We start from the raw sequence: 27,759 nt of genomic DNA, 5'->3' as shown, positions 1-27,759 counted from the left end.
ATTAGTAAGTGTATAGTAAAATTGGGGTATGAGGAATTAATACAATACTAATCAAAGACTGCACAATTAAACTGAATAGACAACACATTGTATATGTTACATTATTAACCTTTAATGAACTAGTAAACTCATACATTTATTACCATTTAAATTCCCAGGGAGCACGAAACTTAAACCCAGTTCCTTACAATGCTGAGTATTTTGGTCACAAATTACATATTGACCAAAACGAGAAACTCGTAATGTTCGGAGTTACGCATGTGATCGCAGTTGATGGGTACAGCTACAGAGTCGTTGGGCATGCAACCATGCCTGTCAAGAACAACCTTACTATCTATGAGGAGGTGTACAGGTTAGTTGGAAAAACCCCTGTAATAAGAAATCATTAGTAAAATGAAATACTAGTTGAGTTCTGGTGTTAAATGTGTGTTGTTTGAGTCATTCAGCTCAACTAATAGATATGTGTTTTAATATCAACTGTATGCTTTTAGGATTTGGGCCATTTTTATTAACACTTTCCTTATTGTATTTCAGACCAGCTGTTCTGACCAATGGAATCTGGGACCAAGTACGTGTAGACTGTGGGAAAGAATTTTATTTATGTCTCTTTATGCAAGAGATACTAGCTGCATACAGATATAACACAGTAAGGGAGCCTTACAAGCAGACACCTTCAACAAAGGTGAGTAGTTAAAAAAAAAAAAAAAAAAAATTAATCATTTGTTTGAAACCTGTGGTAGGCCTTCTATAAGTTAATGTTTTTGATTCATATATTCAGTACACATAAAAGTGGTGGACTGCAAGATTGTAATTTTAAGTTTTAAATCAGAATCACAGGATTGAGCGAATGTGGCCGGAGATAAACAACCGGGTCAATTACCCTATTAAGGAGGCTTTGATTCAGCTGACTGACCAGGAAATGATTGACATGGAGGACCCCACCACTCGCTACTGTGTGTCTGATCTCGCATGTCAGATAGGCCGCATTGGTGTAGGAAGAGTAGTGGACTCGTGGAATGCCCACAGAATACCAGGTATTCTTATTCTTATTAGCAACCAGTTTTTTTTTTTTTTTGAGAGACAAACTAAAAACACTTAATTTTTTGCAGGGAGAGGTGTCCCAAATGCCTTGGGAGAAGGCGGTTGCTTCAAAAAGTTAAGTGAAGACCTGCTACCCAATTCCATAGTTGCTGCAAACATGTACTTACAAGAGATGGGATCCTCTCTGACCACACCAACAACATTTGGCATCTACCCTTTCTTAACAGAAGAGGACTGTGCATATGCAGAGCAGTCGTTTATTGATCAGTTTCCTGACCTGTCTGTCCTCTACAACAGTGTAATTAACAACAATTACAGAAATTTTCAGGAAGCAGTTATGTGCCTTATTAACATTACTCACCGATATTCAAATCCTTAAAGGCAGTGTATCTACATGCACTCTTTGTGAAGATAGTGGAATTTAATTTTTTGATTATATTTTTAAATAAGATTGTGGGTCTCATTTTGTGAACAAAATTTAGTGAATTAAGTCTTCTTAATGAACATTTCTATTTTTTGTTAAGATTTGTACAACCAGTAGCTGTAATTGAGCAAATTAAAGTTTATCAAGCAAGTACTTGTTTGAACAAAACATTTATTAAAACACATTCATTGAACAATGTTAAATACAATTTTTATACCAATGAGGGAAGACAAATAAAACATCTTAAAAGGTTAATGCTCCTTAATTCTTTGCCCTGGAATGTATGCAAAGCTCTGTGAATGTGTGGGATTTCTCAACCTGGAACTTCTTCCCTGGAAAACAAACACCTTACCAATTCTAGTATAACTACAGTATCTATAAGGATGATACGTTTTTTTTTTTTTTCGTGAAATTTTACAACCTGGAACATTGTTGTACTGAAGTATTATTTTATAAACTCCATTGCAGAAAAAAAAAAAAACCTGTACAGGTAGTTAAAGATTTTAAATTTGTGTGCAATTACACACTCTGGAACACTTTTAAAGGAACAATTTTACATGCTCCATATCAGAAAAAAAAAAAAATTGTAGGCAAGGATTTTACTTTTGTGTGCAATTTCACATCCTAGAACACCATGTCTATAAGAAAAAATGCTTCTTCAGAGAAGCATTTTACAAGACATTTCAAACTAACTCTTTCACAACATCTAGAACAGTTGACAGACCAGCCACCCTGATTATGTTTAGCACAGAAAACTCAGACCTGCACTTTAAGCATTGGTTTGATGTTAATGCCCATTCTTCAATGCAAGCTCTACACCCAATGATGCTCCGGCAACATTCGGACAGCATTGGCTCACTGATGATGTCTGTAAAAGAATGGAGGATATGCATTAAAACTATGTCAACATTTTTTGTTGCCTACATTTTAGCATGTTGAGGTATACTGGAGTATATACTGATTGCAAAATAAGTTGCAAAATAAAAATATTTAAGAAGCACTATTCATTCTTTAGAAAAACTAAGGCCCCGTTTACACGATGGGAAAACGCAGATATTTCCCTGCGTTTTGGCCTGTCATTTACACGAAAACGCCGTTTTTATCCCTGAAAACGATTATTTCTAAAAACTCCGGCCAAAGTGGAGATTTCTGAAAACGCCGGTTATGTGTTGCCGTGTCAACTGGGAGAAACGGGGTTTTAGGTTCTCAAACGTCACCTTATGCGCCAGAAAATGCTTATGTCATGTGAGCGCCCTATGTTTATAGTTTGTTTGGCTACTGTTTGATCATGGATGCTGTTAAGGTGGTACTCATTTTTACTTTTGTGAAAAAAAAAAAAAAAAAAATACTTTTGTGCAAACGCTTTTGGCCTGTTTGCATTTGCAAAACACAACTGCTGAACTATATCGAGGAGCAGAGGCGAAGGAGTACACGAAAATCAGCATTTTTACAGCAGCTTTTCCTTCCAAGACGCCGGTACATTGCCTCCCAACGTCTGTTGTTTTGAAAGGAAATGGAAGTCGCTCGTGCTATTTGTTGTTGTCGATTTTGAGGATTCTGATTGGCTTGCATGGCTTTATCCTTCTCCCTACGCTCCCTCCATCCGCTGCCCATAGGTTATGATGGCGCTCGAAGGCGAATTTATGCGGGTTGATGTAAACGACAACTTTTTTGAAAACGATGTTGTGTGCACGATGTTATTTTTGAAAACGGAGGGGGGGAAATATTCGTTTCTCTAAATACCCGGCTATGTGTAAATGTGGCCTAAGTAAAAGAAAAGCTGGTAAAGGAAAAGTTGTTCAGTTCATTGCTTAGCCATTTGGAGTCAAATTCACGCACACATCCATAAAAAGAAAAAGTGTAGTGTAGTCCAGTGGTTCCCAAACCTTTCCTGAAGGACCCCCAACACTGCACGTTTTCTTTGGCTCCCTAATCAAACACACCTGATTCAACTCATCAGCTCATTAACCCATGTGATAATGAGCTGATGAGTTGAATCTGGTGTGTTTGATTAGGGAGCCAAAGAAAACATGCAGTGTTAGGGGTCCTTCAGGACAGGTTTGGGAACCACTGGTGTAGTCCAGGGTATGTGAATGCTGCACACAAATATGGCAAGTTACACTACTCACAATAAGTTAGGGATATTGTTATTTACATGAGCTATTCCTATTTGGTCTGAATTTTAATGAAATAAGTAAAAGTATCCTTTGATATTACTAATAATGAATGAGAAGAAACACCATTTTCATTAGTGTAATATTTATTACCCCAAAAATGTAGACAATAACAAGGGTAGCCCCAAATAACAAAAATTGACAATGTCAGTAGCGGGTGTTTCCCCCATTGCCTCAATGACAGCTTGACAGCGACGTCTCATGCTCCTCACTAGCCTCATGATGTTGTCCTGAGGCAATGCGTTCCACTCTTCCACAAGTGCTGCACGCAGTTCTGCCAGGTCACGTGGGGGTGGGGTACGATCATCCAGTCTCTGCTTCAGCTGGTCCCAAACGTGCTCTATAGCAGTGGTTCCCAAACCTGTCCTGAAGGACCCCCAACACTGCACATTTTCTTTGTCTCCCTAATCAAACACACCTGATTCAACTCATCAACTCATTAACCCATGTGATAATGAGCTGATGAGTTGAATCAGGTGTGTTTGATTAGGGAGAAAGTTGGGGGTGTGCTGGCGGAATTGGGGGATGATGATGGGTTCTATGATGTCTCTGAGGTAAGAACGTGCAGTGACTGAGCCATCTACAATAACCAAATCAGTTTTGCGCTGACTGGTGATGCCTGCCCAAACTGTTACACCTCCTCCACCAAAGCTAACCCTGGGGACCATGTTGACCTCTGCGTCTCGCTCACCTCGCCTTCTAAAGCAACACTGAGTGTCGGGTCACCTTGCACAGAAATGATGGTCGTCAGTGTTGCTGGAGAAGGCGAGGTGAGCGAGACGTCGCTGTCAAGCTGTCATTGCAGCAAATGGTGGAAACACTGACATTGTCAATTTTTGTTATTTGGGGCTACCCTTGTTATTGTTTACATTTTTGGGGTAATAAATATTACACTAATGAAAATGGTGTTTCTTCTCATTCATTATTAGTAATATCAAAGGATACTTTTACTTATTTCATTAAAATTCAGACCAAATAGGAATAGCACTCATGTAAATAACAATATCCCTAACTTATTGTGAGTAGTGTATTTTAACTATAAACCCTTAAAGGGATAGTTCACCCAATTCATTCATGATTTACTCACCGTCAAGCCATCCTAGGTGTATATGACTATCTTCTTTCAGACGAACACATCAGACATACATTTAAAAATATCCTTAGTCCTCCAAGGTTTATAATGTTTGTGAATCACAGCCCAAATTTTGAAGACAAAAAAAATGCATCCATCCATAAAAAAATTAATCCATACGCCTCCAGGGGGATAATAAAGGCCTTCTGAAGCGAATCAATGCATTTGTGTAAGACAAAGATCCTTGTTTAAAACATTTGGGCTGTCATTCATAACTATTATAAACCTTGAAGGTCTAAGAATATTTTTAAATACATCTCTGTTCATCTAAAAGATAGTCATATACACCAAGGATAGCTTGCGGGTGAATAAAGCTTGGGATAATTTTCATTTTTGGGTGAACTATCCCTTTAAGTGTGTGGTAAATTGTGAAGTTAATACATCAGACACTTGGCGTCTCATACCTCTACAAACAAGGCAGGTGAAGGCCTCCTTGAGCTGTGATGCCTGCTGCATGTTGACTTGGTTTCTTTCCCTTGTGGCCAGTGTGTTGAGCTCCCGGAGTCTGACAGAAACACTCTCCAGACCTTGAGATGCCTCCAACACCTCCTCAATCTTTTCCAAAATGTCCTGCAATCCAGAATCTTCTTCCCTACACACACATAATATATATCAGTGGTTCCCAACCACATTCCTGGAGGCCCACCAACACTGCACATTTTGCATGTCTCCTCAAACACACCTGATTAAGGTTATCAGCTCATGATAGATAGATAGATAGATAGATAGATAGATAGATAGATAGATAGATAGACAGACAGACAGACATGCTTGTTTGTAACTTGATCAATAATTATACATTCCAATAACATTTACCTGGATTAATAACAACAAAATTAAAATAAACTTAATAGATCCAATAAAATAATATCAATCACCTCATCCTTTTTCGTCTGTGTTGAAGCCTGGAAAAATGGCTAATGAGCATCGCATTAATTTTTCTAGAGGTTTGTCTCCAATACTGAGAACCTTAACACATACAGTACACACAAAGGACACTACGTCAGTAACAGAATTACTAAACAAATGACAATAAAATATAATACAAATCGTGAGAGTTTTGTTACCTCGTGTTCCTTCTGAATCCATTATTTCGTTCCAGTTTGAATCCAGCAACACAGGAGATTCTGTAGTCCTTAGGTCAGCTTGAAGTTTCTGAACAATGCCTGTAACACTGGCCTCAGCTTCAGTAAACCTTACCACCACAACACTTTTGGGAACTGGTTTGCCATCTAGCACTTCTGCAATATTTATTGCTCTGAAATTTGGAAACAGATTTAACATTTGATGAACTCTCTTGTAGTATTTAGTTTACATATAAACCCTGTTTAAAAAAAAACACTCACAGTTAAGTGCAATAATATAAAGTAATAAATAAAAAGAAGGTTTTCAAACCTTGTCCAACTTCGGCTTGCACGGGGCGTTGTTGTGAGAACAGATCCAGATGATGCTGGTCTTGTGAAAGAGAAATGTCGCTGAACTGGTGATGAAGCAAATGCTGAAGTTGATGGGGTGTTTTGCGGCATCTCAATTGGGTCACCATGGACTTCATAATGAGCCCTTAATGTCAAATCCAACGAGCTGAAAGACCCTTCAGCATTGGGAAAGATTGCAACGTTTGAATCATCAGTCAAATAGAGACTGTCACTGCTGACCTACACCAGAAAGAACAAGAATTAGCCGAGTAAAATCGTATATCATTTCAAAGCCAGACATATTCAATTCAGTTTAATCAAGTTATGTAGCAGGCCAATGTTGCATCTATAACAGTTCTATAAAGTAATATGATGGTAAATGTAAAACCTCTGTGCAACAGCAACTTAAAATGTTTCTCTCACCCTTACTTTATATCACTCATGGAAAATATGGGCTGGCATATGTTCTATGCCAGTGCTTCTCATGCTTGGTCCTTGACTGTAGCACTGCACATGTTTCCCTTGTATGCCACATCCATTTTAGAGTACTAGTGAGCTCATCAGGAAGCATTATGTAAGGTGTGTTTGTTGTTTTGGATGTCTTCCATATTTAACACACCTGACATAGTACTCTAAAAACTGAAATAGATGTGCCATAAAAGAAAAATGTGCAGTGCTACATGGCATGAGAAACACTGGCATAGAACACATACCAGCCCATATGTTCCACAACTGTTATTAATAACTTAAGGATGAGATATATAAATTGATGTTGCACAGAGGTTTTACATTTACTGCAAAATCACATTACAAAACTTTTAAAGATATAAAATTTCCCAGTTATAGAAATCGATTCAAGTGAACTGACAGCTGAGATGTCAAATATATTAGAAGCAAACCTAAAAATCTTTATTAGATTTCGTACATACATTAGCAAAAAGTGTTACAATATATGTATGGCTCTACATTTATTCATACTCGCATGCTAATAGGTCATTTACTAAGACCAAACTATTAGTTTAGGACTATTCAATTTCGTTCCTGGAGGGCCATGACCAGCAGAGTTCAGTTCAAATCAAACAAATCAGAACCGTCTAATCAAGCTCTTCAGGATTATTACATTGATTATTACAGGCAGGTGTGTTTTATTAGGGTTGTTGAACTCCAGGAACATAAAGGAATAGCCATGTACTAGTTAGCTTATTGCCATAGTAGTTAACTTATTTAACCCCCTTTAAAATGATCTTTCTGTGAGTCTTGCAAACCTACCAGAAATATGCGCGAAATTTTTTCAGAACGCATATCTTCATCTTTGAGAGTGACTCTTTTGTTTCCATGAAAAAGCACGTATGTATCCATTTTATTCGCACGTGGAGGTAATAAGTGAACTAGATGAAGTGAAACCTAATTGCGCGTGCGCGAGTGGATACTTCCGGTGAACTAATACGCGCTTTGTGCATTAAAAACCTTCATTTTTCGTTTTTGGTTTAATTGTATTTTCATTTGATGCATTAGAACAACGTGTGATGAAAACAAAATAAAAACAATAAATAAAAGAAACTGAAACTCGTTTTTTATGTCCACGAGAAGGTTTGAATATGCAATAAACTAACGGTTTCTTCGTTTTTCCGTTTTTTAAACAAAAACGAAAAAACAAATTATCCGAAGGTACACGGACCGTTAGTCTGGTTGATGGAAAAAAATATGAAAAAGTTGCAATAAACGCGTTAAGAATCCGCACAACGGAGGACTCTTATTCTGCAGTGCAGATCTGAGGAAGAACTGATGACGGGACAGTTTGATCTTCGGCTGACAAATCAGAGGAAAGGGGCGTTTCATTCCCGCCCATGTGTAGAAATCGAATATCAAGCTGTTTATTAATTTTGCTACCTCAGAACGAAAAACGAAAACTAAAGCTGAATTCTTGTTTTTCGTTTTTTGGGAAAAAATGAAAAATCGAAAAATGAACTGTTTTCTCATTTTTCTACTTTCAATATTAAATAAAAAAACGACTGAACGAATGATACACGGATTCATTTCTCGTTTCTGCGTTTCTGCTTATTTCATTTCAAATAGGAAATGAAATGGACGGAAGATACCCTGATTTTACCCCCATACTAAATTTTTGATTTTGATATTTTTTTTCTGTAGGAATACAAACATAAATAGTGATGAACGCTGAAATATTAAATGTCACAGATATATTTACTGCGTAATCCACTGTTTTTTTTGCCTCAAGTTTGGATGTAACTCAAAAAGTATTAAAGATATCTTAATATCCTTTTCAGAAACTTCACTTCAACATACAAGTCCTTAAACACAAGAGAGGGGAACACAAGACAGGAATCATGACAGTGACTTAGTGTTCATATTTTCTCAAGCTTCACTTTTGACTGTTCTTGTGTAAGACTGCCCTTGTGTAACTTTTTTATGTTATGTGCACATCGTGGACACACAGACTGATAAAGATTATTCTGTGGTGAAGGGAATAAAAAAAACAAATGTAATTTCTACATTACAAAAGTTAGTTCAGGCAAGAATAATACAAATAAATTCTATATTTTTTCTCAATTCAAGCTTGTAGAAATTAAAACTTGATTTAGAATTTTACTTGGAATTGTTTTTATTGTTTACAATGATTCTTTAAGGAAGTATCAAAGTTATAAAATTAAGTAAAACCTACCTCAAATTTCTGATAAAAAAGTTGAGTAGGTTGCTTTCATTGTTAGGTTTAGTAATTTGTGATGAGTTCATTTTCTTCTCAAAATGACCCATTCATCCTCAAACTATCTACTGATTGTTACCGTTATTGTGTGTTGTGTATCAGGTATTGAGGTCTCTGTGTTTGGTTGGGTACCTCATTACCTTTTTTTGTGTAATAAAGTGTAACACATAATCTACTGTGTTGCTTTTAAGTAAACAATGTGCTTTAAAAGCATGGCTTATTTCAGTGAGTAAAATGTACTTGAAACGTATTGCAAAGTAAACTTCAAACGAGTGAGTAGAAATTACTCCACAAACTCTAACTGGCCAAGTTAAATTTACTTATTCTCTTTGTTAATTTTATTTAATTTAGTTAATTCCATATGTGAAATTTACTTAAAAAAATATGAATGCAATAACTTGCAAAAGAAGAATTAAGTACATTTTACTTTTTTTTTTTCAGTGAAGAACTAGACCTTGAACACTGGCACTCTCGCACGCAAAAGGCAACTCAAGACATACATTTGAACATTTGACCTCTCTTAATTGTTACTATAATTCTTAATATGCCATATATGGTAAGGTTTGATCTTTGAGTATATGATTGGTTGCCCAACAGGACATCCTGGATGTTATTGCCTGATCTCTTATGTATAAATATGACCCATTTTCACTCAATAAATATGAGAATGTTATGGTATTACACAGGCTCTGTGTCTGCTTGATCATTCTTGATATTAAGTAAATTATAAAAGCAAAGCACGGCTGTTTCTGGAACTTCACGCAATCTTCTTCTGAGATTCTGAAGGCAACAATTTGAAAACCAAGGTGAGTTTTTGGAACAGAGACCAACTGAATACATTTTCTACCTAATTTTCTTGCTTTGTCATTTAATGCATTGAGAATCGCAGTGTGCAGCATCTGAGTGCATGCAGACATTTAACTTTTCTTGTTATTAATTTCAGGTTCATCATGGCGATGCTGAAAGGTTTTCTGCTTCTTTTCATGATCTTCTTCATGGGGAATGCAAGAGGTAAACATTTTGGAAATGCAGGCCTACAATATTCCATTGACTAATATTTGCATGACTAATGAGGGGTTTACAGTGTGTAAAATACACATATTTTCAGCACATAATCACACAAACATAAAATAAGCTACATAAATAAAAATAAAAACATTGTTGGCTGTGAATATTACAAGAACCCTAACGTTTATGTACTGGATGCAGGTCATTTAGAGGACAAATGCCCCGCTGGATGGAAACATTATGGACACCAATGCTACAAGTTCTTCTCTGAGTTGACTACCTGGATCACAGCAGAGGTAATGTGTTAGTTACAACAAAGTGATTTGGTTACACTTTATATTAGGTGTCTTTAACTCTACATAGATAGATAGAAAGAAAGATAGATAGATAGATAGAAACATAGATGGATAGAAAGATATATAGATAGAAACATAGATAGATAGATAGATAGATAGATAGATAGATAGATAGATAGATAGAAACATTGAAAAGTTTACATACCCCTTGCAGAATCATACAAAATGCATGTTATTTTTTTTTATTAAGTACTGTCCTGAATAAGATATTTTACATAAATTATGTTTACATATAGTCCACAAGACAAAAAATAAATAAATAAATAAATAAAAGCTGAATTTATAAAAAATAACCTGTTGAAAAGTTTATGTAGGCTACCCTTGATAATACTGTGTCTCGTTACCCGGATGATCCACGATTTGTTTTGTGATGGTTGTTGAGTACATTGTTTGTGCTGAGCAGTTAAACGGTCCAATGTTCTTCAGAAAAATTCTCCAGGTCCTGCAAATTCTTCAGTTTTACAGCATCTTCTGCATATTTGAGCAAAACATATGGAGCATCAGTGAATGTTGAATCTTTTTTAATTGTTGTAATTGAGGGACTCAAACACAACTATTAAAAAAGATTCAAAAATTAACTGATGCACCAGAAGGAGACAAAATGCATCAATAACTTATTTTCTTTTTGGAAACATGCTGCTGGAAAGGGTTCAAATATGCAGAGGGTGTTTTGCAATCTTTAGAGAATTTGCAGGACCTGAAGGATTTTTCTGAAGAAAATTGGATCGTTTAACTGCTCAGGACAAACAAGGGACTCAAGAACAACCATCACAAAAAAAAAAAAAAATCTTTTATGTATGTCATGGAAATATCTTATTCAGGACGGTACTTAACCCCTTAAACCCAAAGTACCCCCCCCCCCCCCAATAGATATTTTTATTTTATTCTTGATATAATACTAATAATAATAAAATATATGGACACACTTTGCTCAGTTAGCCACATAAAAACATCTCACTCAAATGGAGAACAAATACTTCTACAGTATATAGTCCACAACAACAGTTGATAATGAAATGAGATATGTTTGGTAATTGTACCTGAAAGAATTTAAAATTAATTTGCTATATTTCAGATCAATATATTTGTTTCCTTAAAATTTTAATTAACTTTAACTTTATTCTCATCTGAATTATAAATAATTTATTTCTGTATAAAATAATACTACCATTAAAAACACATTTGATTTTCTTTTTTTAATCAATGTAGAATGTGTAACTTAAAAATAAACAGATTAGTGCTCTGTTTTAGGACAAGAAATGAAAACCAATGCAATATGATGAATGTCCAAAAGATTAGATAATTTTTGCTTTTAAACAGTGTGGGCCCTATCTTGCACCCATGCAGCGCAATTGACTTTGTACACTGACGCATGTATCATTCCTATTTTGCACCCGCGCAAAGCGGACTTTTCCCTCCACAGACGCACGTCGCTAAACTAGGGAATGAACTTGCGCTCCCGGGGGCGGTGCAGCGCAAAAAAGGAGGCGTGTTCTGGCGCAAACGTTCCTTCATGCTATTTTGCAGGTTTAGAAAACAATTTTGCAACTAACCAGGAAAAATAGTTTAAAGTCAGTGGCGCGTTGCGCATGTTATTCATATGCTATTTTAAGGGCGCATGCTTGGCCATAATCAATGTAGCGTGTGCACAACGCGCGTACACTTTGATTCTCTCATCTACACAGAAGCAGCAGTTTTCATTTTTGCAAATCATACATTATTATGATAGATAGATGGATGGATGGATGGATGGATAGATAGATAGATAGATAGATAGATAGATAGATGGATAGATGGATAAATAGACAATTTATTATAAAAGCATACATCTAGCTTACACATTTACCCAAATTATCATACGCCTTTTTAACCGAAGTTAATTTGGGTGTGTTTCTCCATCCCCAACGTCCCTGACGAGAGCGTTGCTCTCCTCGGCTGTGAACCGCTCCTGTCGCGCGTCTGGCAAATCCGCCGTTATAATAGGAATCCGCTTTAGAACAAAGCGCGTCTGCTCTTAAAGGGAATGTGAGATGACGCTCTGATTGGTTTATTTCACGTTACGCCCAAACCACACCTATGAATAATGAAGCTACTTCAGACCAACCCATTTTAGATTTGCGCCTGGCGCAAGAGTCATTTATCCCGCCGGGAAAATAGCAACAGTGCCAAGACCCGCCCACAAAGTTACTTGCGCTTTGCGTTTTGACACTTGCGTTTCAGATCGTTAAAATAGGGCCCTGTGTGTGTGTGTGTGATTTTGGTTGGGTGACAGTTGTAGGTTACAGTTTGACAAGAGTTTACAGTTTGACAAAAGCACAATGTTGTGTTTTACACAAATATAAGTAGGCTAAACACTTTGCAGTTTTAATGATGTCCTGTATGAACAAAATGACGGAGTATGTTTTTATGTTTCCACTGTTCGATCGAGCCCATGCCTCTCTCTCTGACACACACGCGCACGCACACGCACACGCGCGCACGTACACACACACATTCCAGCATTGCAATCTTGACATCGCAGCCTGTTCATTATGCTGCGTTCACACCAAACGCGAATCTATCGCGTCTAGTTTGACGCTTGAACATTTTGAATCCATTCGCGCGTCCAAAGCGAATAGGACGCGCGTATAAAGCGAGCGTTTGAAGCGAAATAGACGCGCATTCAGAGCTAAGGCGGGGCTACAGATTAGGTGTCCTTAAAGAACCCGCATATGTCTATGCGCGTATCTAACAGTAGTTCCGCATTACATTAATTAATGTGCACGCGAGTTCTATTTAGGCCTATTTGTATATAGGGTGACCACCATCAAACAAACCAAATGTGGGACAATTATAAGTTTGTGTGGGACAATGTGGGACATGTTACCAACACTAAAACACAACCTGAAACTGTTATATTGCCTAATGTTTATCTAACTTAAAACATTCATGTTTAAAAATGCTTAAAACATTTGTATTCTGCCTTTCAGCTGATAACAATTCTTTGTTCTTTAGTCCCTTCCAGAAAACACCATTACATAACAATGTAACATGTCTTTATTTTACATGTCATTTAAAGGGGCATTCCACCCATAGGAACATTGTTTTTTATTGAAAGTGGGTCATATATGTAGTCGAAATGTAAAATAAATTTTGAATTTGGTGCCTTCGTGACCGAGGAAAGACAAAAAATAACTTCAGGACGCATTTGTATGAAAGACAACAACTCCCACATTGCACAGCTCCGCAAGCCACTCCCACTAATGCAGAACAGCGCATATCTGCATATAAGAGAAATCACTCTTCCGTCTACAAGGCTAGCTACCACCAGAGCTTGAAATTCATTTCACACAAAATGTCTAGTTAGTTGGCGAACTCATTAGTGCATTACTCCTCGTTTGTATTTCTTTCGAAAAGGTGAATTATTGCATGGTACCTGGATGTTCAGTCAGAACATATGCGGTGCGAAACTAGGATAGTTCACAACACAAACGTCCGTGTCCTCGTCTGATTCAGAGATTTCATCCAGGAGAAATTGTCATCGTTGAAATTCTTTGCCGCAGACGGACTCTATCTCTGTGTTCGTAGTTGCATAGTGAGATCACCGGCGCCACCAGTCCGCCCTAACTCGAGCCAGTCTGGGCTCCTCGTCCGCGGCAGGCAGGTCTTCTGCCTCGGCTGCTCTTCGCTATAATGCGGCTTGTAAAGGTAGCCACAAACACCTGATTCAAGCATCAGACTTCCGAAATCCTCTTCTTCTATATCATATTGAGTACTCTCCTCCGCTATTGTCATAACTTTACATCTGTCTCCACAGCGCCTGTTAGCTTAGCTTCAAACAAGATGGAGGATATTGCTTTCAGTTTCAGAGAGTAAAGTCCCACCCACTGATCTGTAATAGGTCTGTAGCGTGAGCGGGTCCCGCCCCCTGGGAAAGATGAGGAACGAGTGTCTGTAGTCTCAACAGAAATCCCCCCCTCTTACACTTCCTCCGACAATGACGCAAAATTACGATTTTTGCATCATTGTGGGAGGAAGTGTAAGAGGTAAATAACGGATTTCTCCCGGTTTCTAACAATGCAAAGCTTAGTGCAAATGGGTGGAGTGTCCCTTTAAATTCAACATCACTGAGCCCAAAGGCTGCAGGCATCATGCAGATAATTATTTTTGAGACAGTTCTGACCAAGTCCAACTAAAATATAACAAAATTAATAATGAACAAATAAAATACAAAACAACATAAAATTAGACCATTGACAGTCTTATATATTAAGAATATATTAAACCAAAAACTTTCATATTTTTAGAAAGGATGTTAATTAAAACAACCACAGAAGGCAACAAGTTGATCAATTCTGTTAAATTTTAATTTTACTTTACCGAATTATCAATTTGTTTTCTGACAGGGAACACATGGAACAAATCACCGCTCCACATTTTGATTGACAGCCGTCACAACCTATAGTGACCGTGTTTACTCCTTTTCTTTCAACCACTGGATAGGATTTAAAAAACGGCTGTTGTTGTATTTGTACTTCTGATGAAGCGCTGTTAAATATAGGTGAAAAACTACGCCGCAAAAAGAATAAATAAAATGCTTTTTTAAAAATGCAAAAGAAGGCATGCACGTTTCCTTAATATGATAATTAAAAACCAACAGACTGATGAAAATGCGGGACATTTTCTCAATATGGTACGTGCGGGACAAGGGGTGAAAATGCTGTGCGGTACAACGCAAAGCGGGAGACGGGTGGTCACCCTATTTGTATACCGTGTATTCTCCGTGTAAATCGATGCAAATGTAAATTCAATACGAATTCATACCGTTCCACCCCTAATAGGTATCGGATCATATTTTTTTCTCCCCTCCGATATCCGATCTAGCGTTCTGGGCCAGTATCGGCACGATACCGATGACGTGGATCGGATCAGGACATCCCTACTAAAAATGCCTTCAGGGCGTAAGGGGTTAATAAAAAAGAACATTCTTTTTTGTATGATTGCTCTTATTTTGTGAAAATAATTAACATTTTGCAGATTCTGCAAGGAGAATTTAAACTTTTGAGCTCATAAAATACAACTATTTATTTTTTATAGTAACTTTATTTTCTGCAAATAAATTATACAGAACTGATAATAAGCAAATAATCAATAAGAGCAGACTTTGTTTGCAAATTACTAAACTGTTGTTTAAAAAGTCACTTATGCTTTGTTAAAAATATTAGATTTTGTATTGACAATAAACAAAATCTGTCTCTTTAGAGAAACTGTCAAAGTTATGGTGGGAATCTCGCATCTGTGCACAATAAACTGGACAATGATTTCCTGCTGCGTCTGATACCTTCTTCCACACGTTCTTGGATTGGTGCTCATGATGGTGTACAAGTAAGTTAAATTGTGTGTTCTAAAGAGACCTATGCTGTTTGTCTAATAAAAAATGTCTGCTTTAGTAAAGGCAATGACGATGATTTCTAATGAATGAAGAAGTTTCTAAAGAAGATGGTTTGACTTTTTCCTGAAGTCTGACAGCAGTAGTGCAATCTTTGTATTCACTCTCTTCACTCATTAGGAAGGACAATGGTTGTGGAGTGATGGAACTAAGTTTTCCTATACCAACTGGAGCAGTGGAGAACCTAACAATTCAGGTGGTTCTGAGAACTGTTTGGAGATCTCACTGCCCTGTAAGAATCGGTTTTTGGAATACTTTCAGTTATAATTTACAATACTACAATTTCATATCATAGCCTACATAACATGAAATGACTCATTTGGATTTCACAAAGTGCCTTAAAGGGATGGTTCGGAGTAATTTCAACCTAGGGTCCTTTGCACCATGCAAAGGACCCTAGGTTGAAATTACTCCGAACCATCCCTTTAAGTTGAACATTCTGTTTTATTTTGATTCTAACACCTCTATAACGATCAGAATAACTTATTTCATTATTTCATCCTACAGCTACCCAACGCTGGAACGATGTGCCCTGTTCGCACCCGATGTCCTATGTTTGTGTTCAGAGGACCAAATGCTTTAAAGCTTCTCAATAGTTACTTTGAACTACATTTACTTTTTTTCTGATCTTATCTTTATAAAATGTTATTCTGAAATCACATCTCTTCTCAACTTTAATCTCTTCTCAATATCTTCTCTAAAACACTCTTCTAATTAAAGCATTGATAAATCAAATAATGTGCATTGTGGACAATCAAATTAATGTATATAAAAATATAAGTACTGTGTAGCAAGGTTTGATAATGTTGTATTACAAATTTATAAAATGTTACAACTAGGTTCCAATACCATAGTATATAAACCGATAAAGTTCTGTACACTGTGTTTTACATTTTGAGGCATAGATGATGAGATTCAAAGAAGATTAAGTCAAGCAACCCAGGTGTCTGACATTAACCTTTTGTCTTTATGCACCTCCTGAACAGTGTCAGTGTCCCAAGTTAAGCTATGATAATGTGAAGGTATGGGTGATACTGTCAGGCTGATTGGATTAGCATCTATGCATTTGAATGACACTGTTATGCTGATGAGATCAGACTGACTCCTGTACTTCATTTACATGCCACCTCTATGTAACCCCCCCCCCCTCCCCCTCTAAATGTATAACTACAATGTACACTGGTCAGACTTTAGTCAGACTTGGATGACTACAGCAATGCACAGCGAGGTTCTCAATAAAGAGTAACTTCTGCTTGAAAGATATCCCAAATTCTCCTGCTCTGCTTCCAACGAAGGAAAAGTTTCCAACAATGACATGGTTATTAGAATGGCATTAAATTATGTCATCATCAAGGGAAGAGTTTAGGCATGCTGCAGCTGCTTCATCATTGACAAAGAAGACATTTGCATGTTTGTTTCCTTCAATGGATTGCAAATATGGACCTCATTCAGGGCTCTTTTTGGTTTCTGTCTTATATATCCCATTATTTCGTGTTAGAAACATCTGGAAACGAATCAGTGATTAAATGAACTGTTTGAACGAATCAAAATGAATCATGAACAATTAAATCAGTAGTGATTCATTCACTATTCTGGAATTAGAAATAGAAAATATTTGGGTCAGTTAATTGGATTAACTTGATATAGCTAAATTAATATTACAATCAATTAATCAGTTCGTCCAACGAACTCTTTTGATTATTCATTTATTCTAAGAAAAGCATATCTTTCACGGCCACCGGAAAATAATTATTTCTTAGCATGTACAGCGCTTAGAGCATGTAACAAGATCAAGATTGTAAAATAGACTTTTTTTGCAAGCAGAGAATCAGAACCAAATACGTATTGTGCATAAGTTTTATTAACTAAATCACAAACATAACTAAACTAAACAAACATACATACATACATGCATGCATAGGTAAAATGGTGAGTGATTTGGAACCGGAAGCAGGAAATGGAACTATGGAAAAGATCCATTTAACTATGAAAAGAACCATCAGTTTTAATTTTCAGAGCACCTCATTAAATTGATACTTGCATGGTCTGTGCAGTGGACACAATTCTTGAAGTTGTTGAAAATTGAACTTGTTGGTTCTGTGAGTGTCAAATGTTAAAATTGCGATCGTTTTCTTCTCCGTTGGATGAAGAAGATATGATACTTGCACGGTTAGTTTGACTCGGTTCTCATGGCTGGAGGGCAGATTGTGGCTTAATTTTGATTTTTTTTATTTTAAATTGTACTCAAAACACTGTAAAATTAGTATACAGTACATACAGTACATACAAATATAATCTGTAATTTAACAGAAACAAAACAGTTAAATGATAAAATGGTCAAATGACTGTCAGCCCCCCAAAAAACTGTAAAACATCCTAAATTAAATAAACTGAAAAACACTGTTATTTTACAGGTATTTCCTGAATAATCACGATCATATACCTTCATTGTAAAAAAAATCGTAAAAAAAGGGTCAAATGACTGGCAGCTGCGGCTGCCAAACAAAAACCATAAAATTAAAGTAAAATATTCTAATTTAAATAAACCGAAAAAACACTGTTATTTCACAGGTATTTCCTGCATTATTATGATCAAATACCTTCATTGTAAAAAATCGTAAAAAAAGGGTCAAATGACTGGCAGCTGCAGCTGCCAAACAAAAACCATAAAATTAAAGTAAAATATGCTAATTTAAATAAAGTGTAAAAAACTTTAAAATAAATTTGATGTCACCATGATAGAGATCAGTGTCTGCTTTAGTTGGGCTCATGACCCTTCAGATCTTAACTTCTGTTTTTCTCTGGCTGCTTTAACTGTGTATTTGATACACATCTGTTATAGCAATAAATGCTGGAGAAAATGTCAGATGATCTTTATCATTCTTTGATGATGTCATCATATGATGACCTGATTCTCTGATATGACAGTTAAATCTCTGAATATATTAGCTTAGATTACATAATATGTAGATGGATTTTAGCTTTATACGAATTATAATTAATTATATACAATTAATGTTGTAATTTTTCACATAACCCTTGAAATATTGTGGCATCAGTATTATAACAATCTGAAATTTAATAAATATATATATATATATATATATATATATATATATATATATATATATATATATATATATATAAATAAATATATATATATATATATATATAAATATATATATATATATATATATATATATATATATATAAATATATAAATAAATACATATATATATAAATATATAAATAAATATAATATAATATAATATATATATATATATATATATATATATATATATATATATATATATATATATATTAAATTTCAGATTGTTATAATACTGAACAAAATACTAGGATATATATATAGTACAGAAAAAGTTTTGACCTGGTTCATTTTTTAAGTAGTATAGAGACATCAAGAATCAACATATGAATCTCAACAATGGTGACAACCAACAAAGCCTTTTTGTGACTTTATAGTAGGTCAGATTTTTTTTTTCATTGTCACCATTGTTGCGATTCATACGCTGATTCTTGATGTCTGAGTGAGTCTATGTGATCCTGTCAAAACATTTTCTGTATAATGACTTCATAAAATCTGAGTATCACAGCACTGCAGGATCTCCTATAGCAGTTTTATCATGCAAAATGAACAAGTAATATTTAACGACTTAATCAGATATTTCACTTCAGGTGGTATTAATAAAGCAGGACACTACATGATGACTATTATCACTAAAAAGTAACCAACATCATCTGATCTGAGTTTCTCTTGGATTGTTACAATTACAAATGTGCATCAGAGCTCACAGTTAATGCAGCCAGAGAAGCATTAAAGTTAATCACTAAAAGGTCAAGAGCCCAACTAAAGCAAACACTGATCTCCATCATGGTGACATCAAACTTTATTCTTTTCAATAAAGCTTCAACTTCTAAACCTCTGTTAATTCTCAATAAGAATGTTAGTATGAAATAAATAATGTCTGGATTGTAATAAGTGAAGATGCTGAGATCCTGAGAGATCTGGTAGTGTTTAATGTTCTGTTGGGGTTTAAAGTGTTTCTGTATGGTGTGTTTCGTGTGTCACCATTGTGTTGAAGAGTAGAGCCTGAGCTTCAGTCCAGGATGAGCAGAGAAACACTGATGATATGCTGCATGTTGCTTTATTTAACAGACAGTAACTGTGTAGTTGCTGATGCAGTGACGTATAGTCACAACAAATCATGCATATAATTAACTGCATGTTTTTAAGTAAACAAATCAGAAAATAAATGTGAAATAACTGTGTTTTAACTGTGTGTTTCTGTTAAAAAAGATTAATGAAGATTTCTATAAAAGTATTTTGCACTTATTTAAATTAGGATATTTTATAGTAATTTTACGTTTTTTGTATGGCAGCCATTGCTGACAGTCATTTAACTGTTTTTTATGGAATTTTTTTTTAAATGAAGGTGTTTGATCGTAATAATTCAGGAAATAGCTGTAAAATAACAGTGTTTTTCTGTAAAACATTTAAGGAAAATTTCTGTAAAAGTTTTTTGCACTTCATTTAAATTAGGATATTTTACTTTATTTTTACAGTTTTTGTTTGGCAGCCGTAGCTGACAGTCAATGACCATTTTTTTACGATTTTATTTTTTACAGTGTGAGTTGGATTGAAGAAAAGACAGTCTGACTCCTTTGGGAGAGTTAAAGTATAGCAGGCGGTGGTCATGGCCTGCCGGGGCCCTTGGGCCCCAGTGGGGGGTCCCCACAGACATCAACCCGAAGAAGCAGCAGGAGAGAGCCAGCAGAAGAGAGAGGAGGGTCACTGTGAATTTGTCTCTAATAAAGCCTGAGAAAGGCCCCACCTCTCCGGGTTTGCTTGACCAATGAGAAGGGTGGAATTTCCAAGCGGGAAGATTCCTCTGTGGTTGATTTATGAATCTTTGTTTTAAGCATGCTCATTTGCATGTGCAGCTGGATTGGTTTCTGATGAAGAAACTAAGAAAGATTCTTGTAATACTAATATGTTGCGCAGCTATCGGCATATCATGTACACAATCATTTCAATCTTCAAAGTACTAATTTATAGAGACCAAACATACTATAGGTGAGGTTACATTGACCGTTGGTTCTACCATAAAAATACACAGTATCAAAAAAATAATAGAATTAAAAACACTACACAAAACAGTAAATCATTCACACAATTTTCTGGGATGCATGTTCATTTATAGATCAGATTAATGCAGCAAAGTCTGTTTTAAAGTCTGTTTCTGTCTTCCCCATTGTCTTGGTCTCGACCATGTGACCATATTTATAACAGCAATACAACTTATCTGATCGTGGTCATGGTAACTAAGACCTTCTTGCCCTTGTTGGGGGATGGGACCACAGATCCCAGAGTGAGTTTTAAATATTATTTGTTAAACTTTAACAAATACTTGTGTCTGATTTGCCTCAGTCGTTACAAGTAAATGGAAGTGAATCAGTGAATCGATTCTTGGATCCAAAAACACATTCGATCATGAACCAAACACTTGGTGTCAGCATGCCAACATTACTGTTCAAAGTAAGCTCTACAGGTAATCGACAGTATGTCTCAGAGGAAAGAAGTAGAGTCAAAAGAAAGGTAAGAGACATGAAAGCACATTATAAACGTATTAAACCTCTATAAACAATCTTAATCCAAAAACACATGACTGAATGGAGTGAGGCACCTGATTCGTTTTCAATGGAATTCTCACTGTGTTGATTGACACTGTGGGAACACTCTGCGTGATTGCGTCATGAAGCACGTGTGAAATCAGTCCAATGGTGTGATGAGACGTCAGAAGGGGGTGATGTCACAAACCAGGAAACTATAAAGCATGTTCAAACAGAGCAACGCTAGCTTTCTTCAGTAAGTGCAATATGTAAAATTGTGTTTCTTATTTGGTGTTGTCTGTCTACATACATATATATCCTACATATCTATATCAAAACTATGGTGAGCAAACAGCAATTTACGTTGTGTGTTAATCCCTGCCCACGTTTCATCACGGGTGGGGATACATACGATCTTTGTGTTGTTTGTTTGGGAGCGGAGTAGTACAGATATCTCCTGTATCATCAGGCCTTAATGTCAATCATCCACCCACTCTCAAGGAGGTATTCGTCTCAAATTCTGGTATTCTATAATTTCCCCTGAAATGTTATGTTTGAGAAGCGTGTGATTCATAATGCGCTGCTCTCACCATACCTAAAATATTGACATTCTTAGTCTAGCCACAAATGAAATGAATGTGCATCCTCTTTTTACAGCTTTTCTTGTGGCATTATCTCTGCAGTGCTTTCTGTCTGGAGTGGGGGCCTTATGTTTACAGAAGAAGCTCAAGATTTTTCTGTGCCTTGCCTAAGGCTGTTGATTTAAATCCAAAATACCATTCTTCAGATACTTCTGCCATTATATCATATAGCCCGTCTGTGTCGTGCATCTGTTCAAGCAGGCTGGCGGAATAGTGTATACTACCACGCTGCGCTTACATAAAGGATTCTTCACATGCACAACCAGTCAACAACGACACATGAGCGCAGCTGTGCGATGAGAGAGAAGACCAGGTTCATTCACTTAGCTACTGTAAATGTAAACTTACTGCAGCATCACTCAGTGAAATTACTGAGTTGCAAAGGATTTGCTTGGTATATGTGAACTGTTCTACAGCCAGCTTTAATAATAAAAATAGTTTAGTCTTTCATACGTGGAGCACCTAAGGAGATGTTTAGGATAATGTTCAAGCTGCTCTTTTACATGCAATGAAAGTGAATGGTGATCAAGCTCCGAAACCGACAAAAACGCAATGTAAAAGCAACATAAAAGTAATTCATTTGATATGACTCATAATCAGTATTCAAAGTCTTCAGAAGCCTTCATGTGAGGAAAATGCTATTCCACTGAAGAAAAAAAGTTGAATGGGTTGGGTTTGGGGTGACGTGAGTAGATGATGTAGTTTTTCAGTTCAGCAAAAGTACAAAGGTTTTGTGAAAGCTTGACGTTCAAAGATTTGACCTGGTAACCCAAAGGTTGTAGGTGCCAAGAGTTACGCCACTGTCCTTGAGCAAAATGCTTAACCCTTAGTTTTGTTTTCCGGGGCCTGTTCCTGTTCTAAGCGTTCTGGTGGTTCCTTTAGATAAGAACAGTCTTCTCAATGACAAATTGCATTTTAAGTACATTAGTTCCCTAAGTCAAGCTGGCTGGAAATCTCCTCAGATGTGCTGAGGATGAGCTGTCACAGTTCAGTCCCTCCAGCGCATCCATTATGGTATGTATCAGCTACTTTACATGTTGAAACGTTGCCCTGTTTGCTCAAAGCGTGCTCTGGAATTGTTGTCCATTGAAGAGATCATGAATGTAATGTTCATTTTCATCACCATGTTAAGAGTCTTTCACTGCCAATCGAGAGGAAGTTGGTTTCCACGACACTATATTCAGGATCTATGAATGAGCATGAATGATCAATGTATTTATTAAAATATTAAAGTACATAAAATTACATGAGCAATAATCAAACTTATTTTGTAATATGTTGGTTATATTATAACATTTTATTTTTACACTTACAAGTCAAAATGTGTAATTTCTGTACCACTAGAGGCACCAAATGAAATTGCTAAATGCACATCCTGTCCCTCTTTGTTTGTACAAACAGGTAGTTCCTCCCCAAACTCACGGCATTGGTTAAGCCATCAGTCAGAGCTTTTGAAACTGGTTTACACTCAAGTCAACTTCCAAACGGCTTATTAAAGGATGTCTTATAATAAGTCAACATTGCAGAAAGTATTATAACATAAAAATTGTTATTACTTATGGTGTTCGTCACATAAAGCTTTTCACAACTTATTTTGTGTTGCATTCCCATAATGTATAATGTAGAAGTGTTCAAATCTTGAGGTTCTCATCTTCGCATAATATATCCATTACTATGCACCACAGGGCTCTTTCTGCACCCGTCTGCTTTCAGCCTGGTATTGTTGAATCTGTGATGGGCTAATGAGACCATGACCTCCTTTTGTTAGTATTCTGCTTGAATAGAAAAGAGTTCAACATTTCAGTCTCACTCCCAAAACATTGTATGTTGCAGAACCGTGAAAGGCTCACATTTGACCATCATTTCTGTATCCACAGGGACAATCAGATGAATCTGTCCCCTTGCCTAGAGTGCTTTGACCATGTGACAGCGGTCCCGAGTGAATTCCCTTTGACTACTTATCTTCCATATGGCTTTCCCCTCCTCTCGTGTGCTCACATTAATCAGGGATCGGTTTGATTGAAGGGGGTGGTCGCCTTGTTTCTGACACAATAACAACAGTCTAAACACTTCATTGTGACTAAAAGAGGAGAGATTTCTTCCAAGAGAAGACATTGATGACAAAATCAAACTGTCACTTTAGTAATGGTGGTAAGTAACATGTATTATTATTATTGTTATACAGCAAGTGATAAGGGTTTGAGGAAGGATTGTTGATGTTTAAACAGCCGTATAATTTGGCACAGTAGGTTCTATGTGCTAACATTAGTTAACACATTATTGTGAATTAACAATTATTATTATTTTTTTTACACCACTGTTAATCTTGGTTAATGTTAATTTTGTAAATATACTCTGTATTTTCTGCTTCATGACCCTCAATGGGATTAAATCACTTTTTTGAGTTTCACAAAAATGATTGATACTTTCCCAAATATAATTGATTCGCTTACTGAGTTTGACTTAGTGATTCAATAATACAGTTGTGGAGTTTAACAGCAAACTGGGAAGATTCTCATTTAATAACAGCTTAAATTCAACACTGTAAATAGTGATCGATTGACTTAACTTTAAATAAGTGAGGAAACCCGCTGCCTTAAAATTAAGTAAACAAACTTCATGCATACTTGAAAAAAATTAAGTTATGTGGAATTGTCAAGTTTACATAACTTAAATTTTTCCAATTATGCATGAAGTTTATTAACTTAATAATTTTAAGGCAACGGGTTTCCTCACTTTTTTTTTTTTTAAGTCAGCTGATCACTTTTTACAGTGAATCTGTTCCTAAAAAAACAATAATAAACAAACAAAAAACAACAATATGTCTCAGATAAGACAAAAAATATTTTAATGTTATGGTCGATAATCAATAAAATGATGAAAAAATATGAATTCAAAATAAAACACTAAAAACTAAAATCAGCAATTTTCTATAAAAATCAATCAATAAAATATAGCCTAAATACTTTAACATTCAAAAGTTTGGGTTGGTATTTGGTAAGATTTTTCAAAAGAAGTGCTTTTTAAGTGCTTTTTTTAAAATATATAATAGTGTGAAATATTATTACGTTTGAAAATAATTGTTTTCTGTTTTAAAATGAAAGCTGAATTTTCAGCATACTCTCCAGTCTTCAGTGTCACACGATTCTTCAAAAACCATTCTAATGCCAAAGAAACATTTCTTATTACCTATTTTAAAAACAGATGCTGCATAATATTTAACTTGCTTCTGTGAATTCAGAGAGACAGGCTTTCTGATAATCAGTGCAAAAGGAAGTGCCAAGAAATTGATCGTGCCTGCAGTATAGGCTACTGTATGTGTGCTCTACAAGATAAAAACTGTTTGTGCTGAAAGTGAATCCTCTGAAGCGTGAAATGCACTGAGATGGTCTCAGGTGGAGAAGTTGCTTCTCTCATTATAAAACGGCAAATTCAATGACCACGTTCACATTCACTTTCCCATGCTCCAGTTATTTAATCACAGAGAACTTGCCTCATAATGGAACCCTGCGTGATACAATCGATTTGCAAATCACATGAACAAAAGTAGCCTACATTTTATTTATTTTTATTCTCAGCTAACATCTTGTTTTATGTGTTTGGTTTCAAACTGCTCGCTCATTAGGAGTGGTGAGTCATGCCGTTGCTTTGATACACATGAGAGAGAGGCAGCTGTCTTGTTCAGTTGGTGTGGATTGAACAATAACAGACAGGTGCTGGTACAACTGTGTTCCTGGCACTCATTGCCTGGCAGCTCCACCTCAGTCTCACACACGTTGCGTCTCAATGCCTCCCCCGCCAGTCCATTCTATGGCAGAATCAGCAAGTCTAGCTGTGCCGTTCATGCACTGTGTACTGCTGTTTTGTTGGCCTGGAAGATTACATTTAAAAAGAAAAGATGTTTCTATTGGGAAACACTCACAACTACATGATGGATTAAAGGAAAACTTCGCCCTAAAATAAAAAAATCTTGTTTACTCATCCTCATGTTGTTCCAAGAATTTTCAAAGAATGTACATGCTTTTCTTTTCCATACTTAAAATATTTAGCAAAAACAAAAAGGGCAAATATTTAGTTGATCAACATATTACCCACCTAGTTTTACTCCCAAAATATTATTTAGAAAAATATTTTTTTGAATACCATTTATTACAACAAAACTCTCTTGAATAAATATTTAATTAAAAGTAAGTTGCAGTTTAGTGATGGAGTCAGTTGCGAAATCTGTAGTGCTCTGAACAATGAATTGTTTGAATCTGATTCAAACGGCCAACTCACTAACGAGTTTTTTTGTGAATCTGTTTTCATTTGTCCATGAAACGGACATCATGGCCATAAATAAATTTTCCTTTTGTGTTCCAAAGAATAAAGACCATACAGGTTTGAAGCATAAAAAAAAAATATTTTCAGTGAGAATTTTTATTTTTCAGTGAACTATTCCTTTAAAGAGTGTGACAAACTGATGCAATAATGTTTGAAAATATGTTTAGATTATAAATAGCTGGTATGAATACCCCTATTTATGTGCCCTCTTTTTCTAAATGCATTTACAAAGCCTTCAAAGTCACCTTGTCACCTTGAAACTTTTTTTTCTATCTAAATGCCCACGTGAAGTGGAAACAGCGACCTTGGGTTTCATGTTTATATGCCATTACCATTATTAGGATTTTTATTGCCGTTTTCTGATACACCTGAAAGGAATGTATTGATTAAGTAGTTGCTGCACATATTGCAGATTGGCACAGATACAAATGAATTTGTAATAATTAGCCTTGAAAATGAAATCTACAATCTGGATAAAATTTGCCGAGAAATTCTCTTGAGTCATGCAGACTCCTCATTCAGATGCCTTTATGGTCATTACTGGACTGTTAAATGTGACTCAGCTGATCAGCAGCCAGCCATTTCATGCTTTAATAAAGATTCATTGTGGGCTGAAAAGTGTGTTACAAGTGTGCACAGCTGTGAGCTGCGTGTGCCTGGGTCTCTGTTGAAACAAGCTTGGCCTTTGTGAACTCAGTAAAAGCAGAAGCTGAAGTTTCCTTGAAGTTTCCTCACATTCCTTGACGTTATCGGCTGCTTGTCTAATCAGACACCTCCTATGACCTCCTGCGCTACTGTTATTGAGTCATTAGGAATGAGAGATCCGGCTATAGATGTGCATGTGTTGCCAAACATATCTCAGTGGCTAACGTGAATGTCTTGAATTTCCTGTCCAGGCTGATGTCTGTGTTTATAGTATGGATGGAACGCATTGTTTCACTGCTATCTGCCTTTGGGTGTCATAAACAGTGTTTATGTTGGAAAGTTGGCTACATCCGAAATTGCATACTCTCTTGAGTACATTCTATATAGTATGTGTGTGTGAATGTAATCCGGACATACTACATACACCATGTTGTCCTTATCATGTGACCTATCAGCATCAGTTCCTTTGCTTCACTGCCATTCATAAATCCTCTCCCGTGGCCTCATGGGATACTAAAGTGTCCATCATATGCACACTTCAGAATCTCGCCAGAATTAGTAGGTCATCCGGGTACCTTTTGTCTACTCTTTTATGAGTACTGTGAATTCGGATGCAGCCATTGTTTACAACAGGGGTGCCCAATCCTGTTCCTTGAGATCTACCTTCCTACAAAGTTCACCTCCAACCCTGATCAAACACAACTGAACCGGCTAATTAAGATCTTCAGGAGCACTAAAAAGTAACTAATTGCGGTATATGGAAAGTAATGTCATGTTACTTTTGCATTACTTTTTCTCACCTGGGCTTGTTTG

At 36.2% G+C, this 27,759-nt stretch overlaps 3 protein-coding genes across 3 annotated transcripts; 2 read left to right on the top strand and 1 right to left on the bottom strand.

Annotated features, from left to right (window-relative positions):
- Positions 1 to 242: 242 nt before the first annotated feature.
- On the top strand, positions 243 to 1,939 carry LOC311090370 (uncharacterized protein; the record flags this gene model as incomplete). The annotated part of the gene is made up of 4 exons (XM_084125628.1): positions 243 to 352; positions 535 to 682; positions 830 to 1,034; positions 1,110 to 1,939. 4 exons carry the CDS (start codon positions 243 to 245, stop codon positions 1,418 to 1,420), a joined length of 774 nt encoding a protein of 257 aa, XP_083981754.1. The 3' UTR covers positions 1,421 to 1,939.
- A 6-nt stretch (positions 1,940 to 1,945) lies between these two features.
- LOC311090501 (uncharacterized protein) lies at positions 1,946 to 6,420 on the bottom strand. The gene is made up of 5 exons (XM_084125799.1): positions 6,167 to 6,420; positions 5,839 to 6,029; positions 5,650 to 5,740; positions 5,176 to 5,363; positions 1,946 to 2,333 (listed from the first exon to the last, which is right to left on the bottom strand). Exons 1-5 carry the CDS (start codon positions 6,295 to 6,297, stop codon positions 2,149 to 2,151), a joined length of 786 nt encoding a protein of 261 aa, XP_083981925.1. The 5' UTR covers positions 6,298 to 6,420; the 3' UTR covers positions 1,946 to 2,148.
- Positions 6,421 to 9,572: 3,152 nt separating this feature from the next.
- Positions 9,573 to 16,441, top strand: LOC311091105 (ladderlectin-like). The gene is made up of 6 exons (XM_084126861.1): positions 9,573 to 9,717; positions 9,855 to 9,922; positions 10,121 to 10,215; positions 15,517 to 15,639; positions 15,824 to 15,935; positions 16,211 to 16,441. The coding sequence occupies exons 2-6, from the start codon at positions 9,862 to 9,864 to the stop codon at positions 16,297 to 16,299; spliced, it is 480 nt and encodes a 159-aa protein (XP_083982987.1). The 5' UTR covers positions 9,573 to 9,717; positions 9,855 to 9,861; the 3' UTR covers positions 16,300 to 16,441.
- Positions 16,442 to 27,759: the final 11,318 nt, after the last annotated feature.

The sequence above is a fragment of the Abramis brama genome, assembly GCF_963993115.1.
Source record: "Abramis brama genome assembly, chromosome: 10".
NCBI lineage: Eukaryota > Metazoa > Chordata > Actinopteri > Cypriniformes > Leuciscidae > Abramis > Abramis brama.
The sequence above is the reverse complement of the archived record's forward strand: the minus strand, read 5'-3'. Positions and strand labels throughout refer to the sequence as shown.

Coding starts and splice junctions, on each gene's coding strand:
- LOC311090501 (XM_084125799.1), bottom strand. CDS start 6,297: ATGCCGCAAAACACCCCATCAACTTCAGCATTTGCTTCATCACCAGTT. Junction 6,030..6,166: donor GCAAGCCGAAGTTGGACAAG/GTTTGAAAACCT, acceptor TCCAAATTTCAG/AGCAATAAATATTGCAGAAG. Junction 2,334..5,175: donor CACCTGCCTTGTTTGTAGAG/GTATGAGACGCC, acceptor ATTCTTTTACAG/ACATCATCAGTGAGCCAATG.
- LOC311091105 (XM_084126861.1), top strand. CDS start 9,862: ATGGCGATGCTGAAAGGTTTTCTGCTTCTTTTCATGATCTTCTTCATG. Junction 10,216..15,516: donor CTACCTGGATCACAGCAGAG/GTAATGTGTTAG, acceptor CTGTCTCTTTAG/AGAAACTGTCAAAGTTATGG. Junction 15,936..16,210: donor TTTGGAGATCTCACTGCCCT/GTAAGAATCGGT, acceptor TTCATCCTACAG/CTACCCAACGCTGGAACGAT.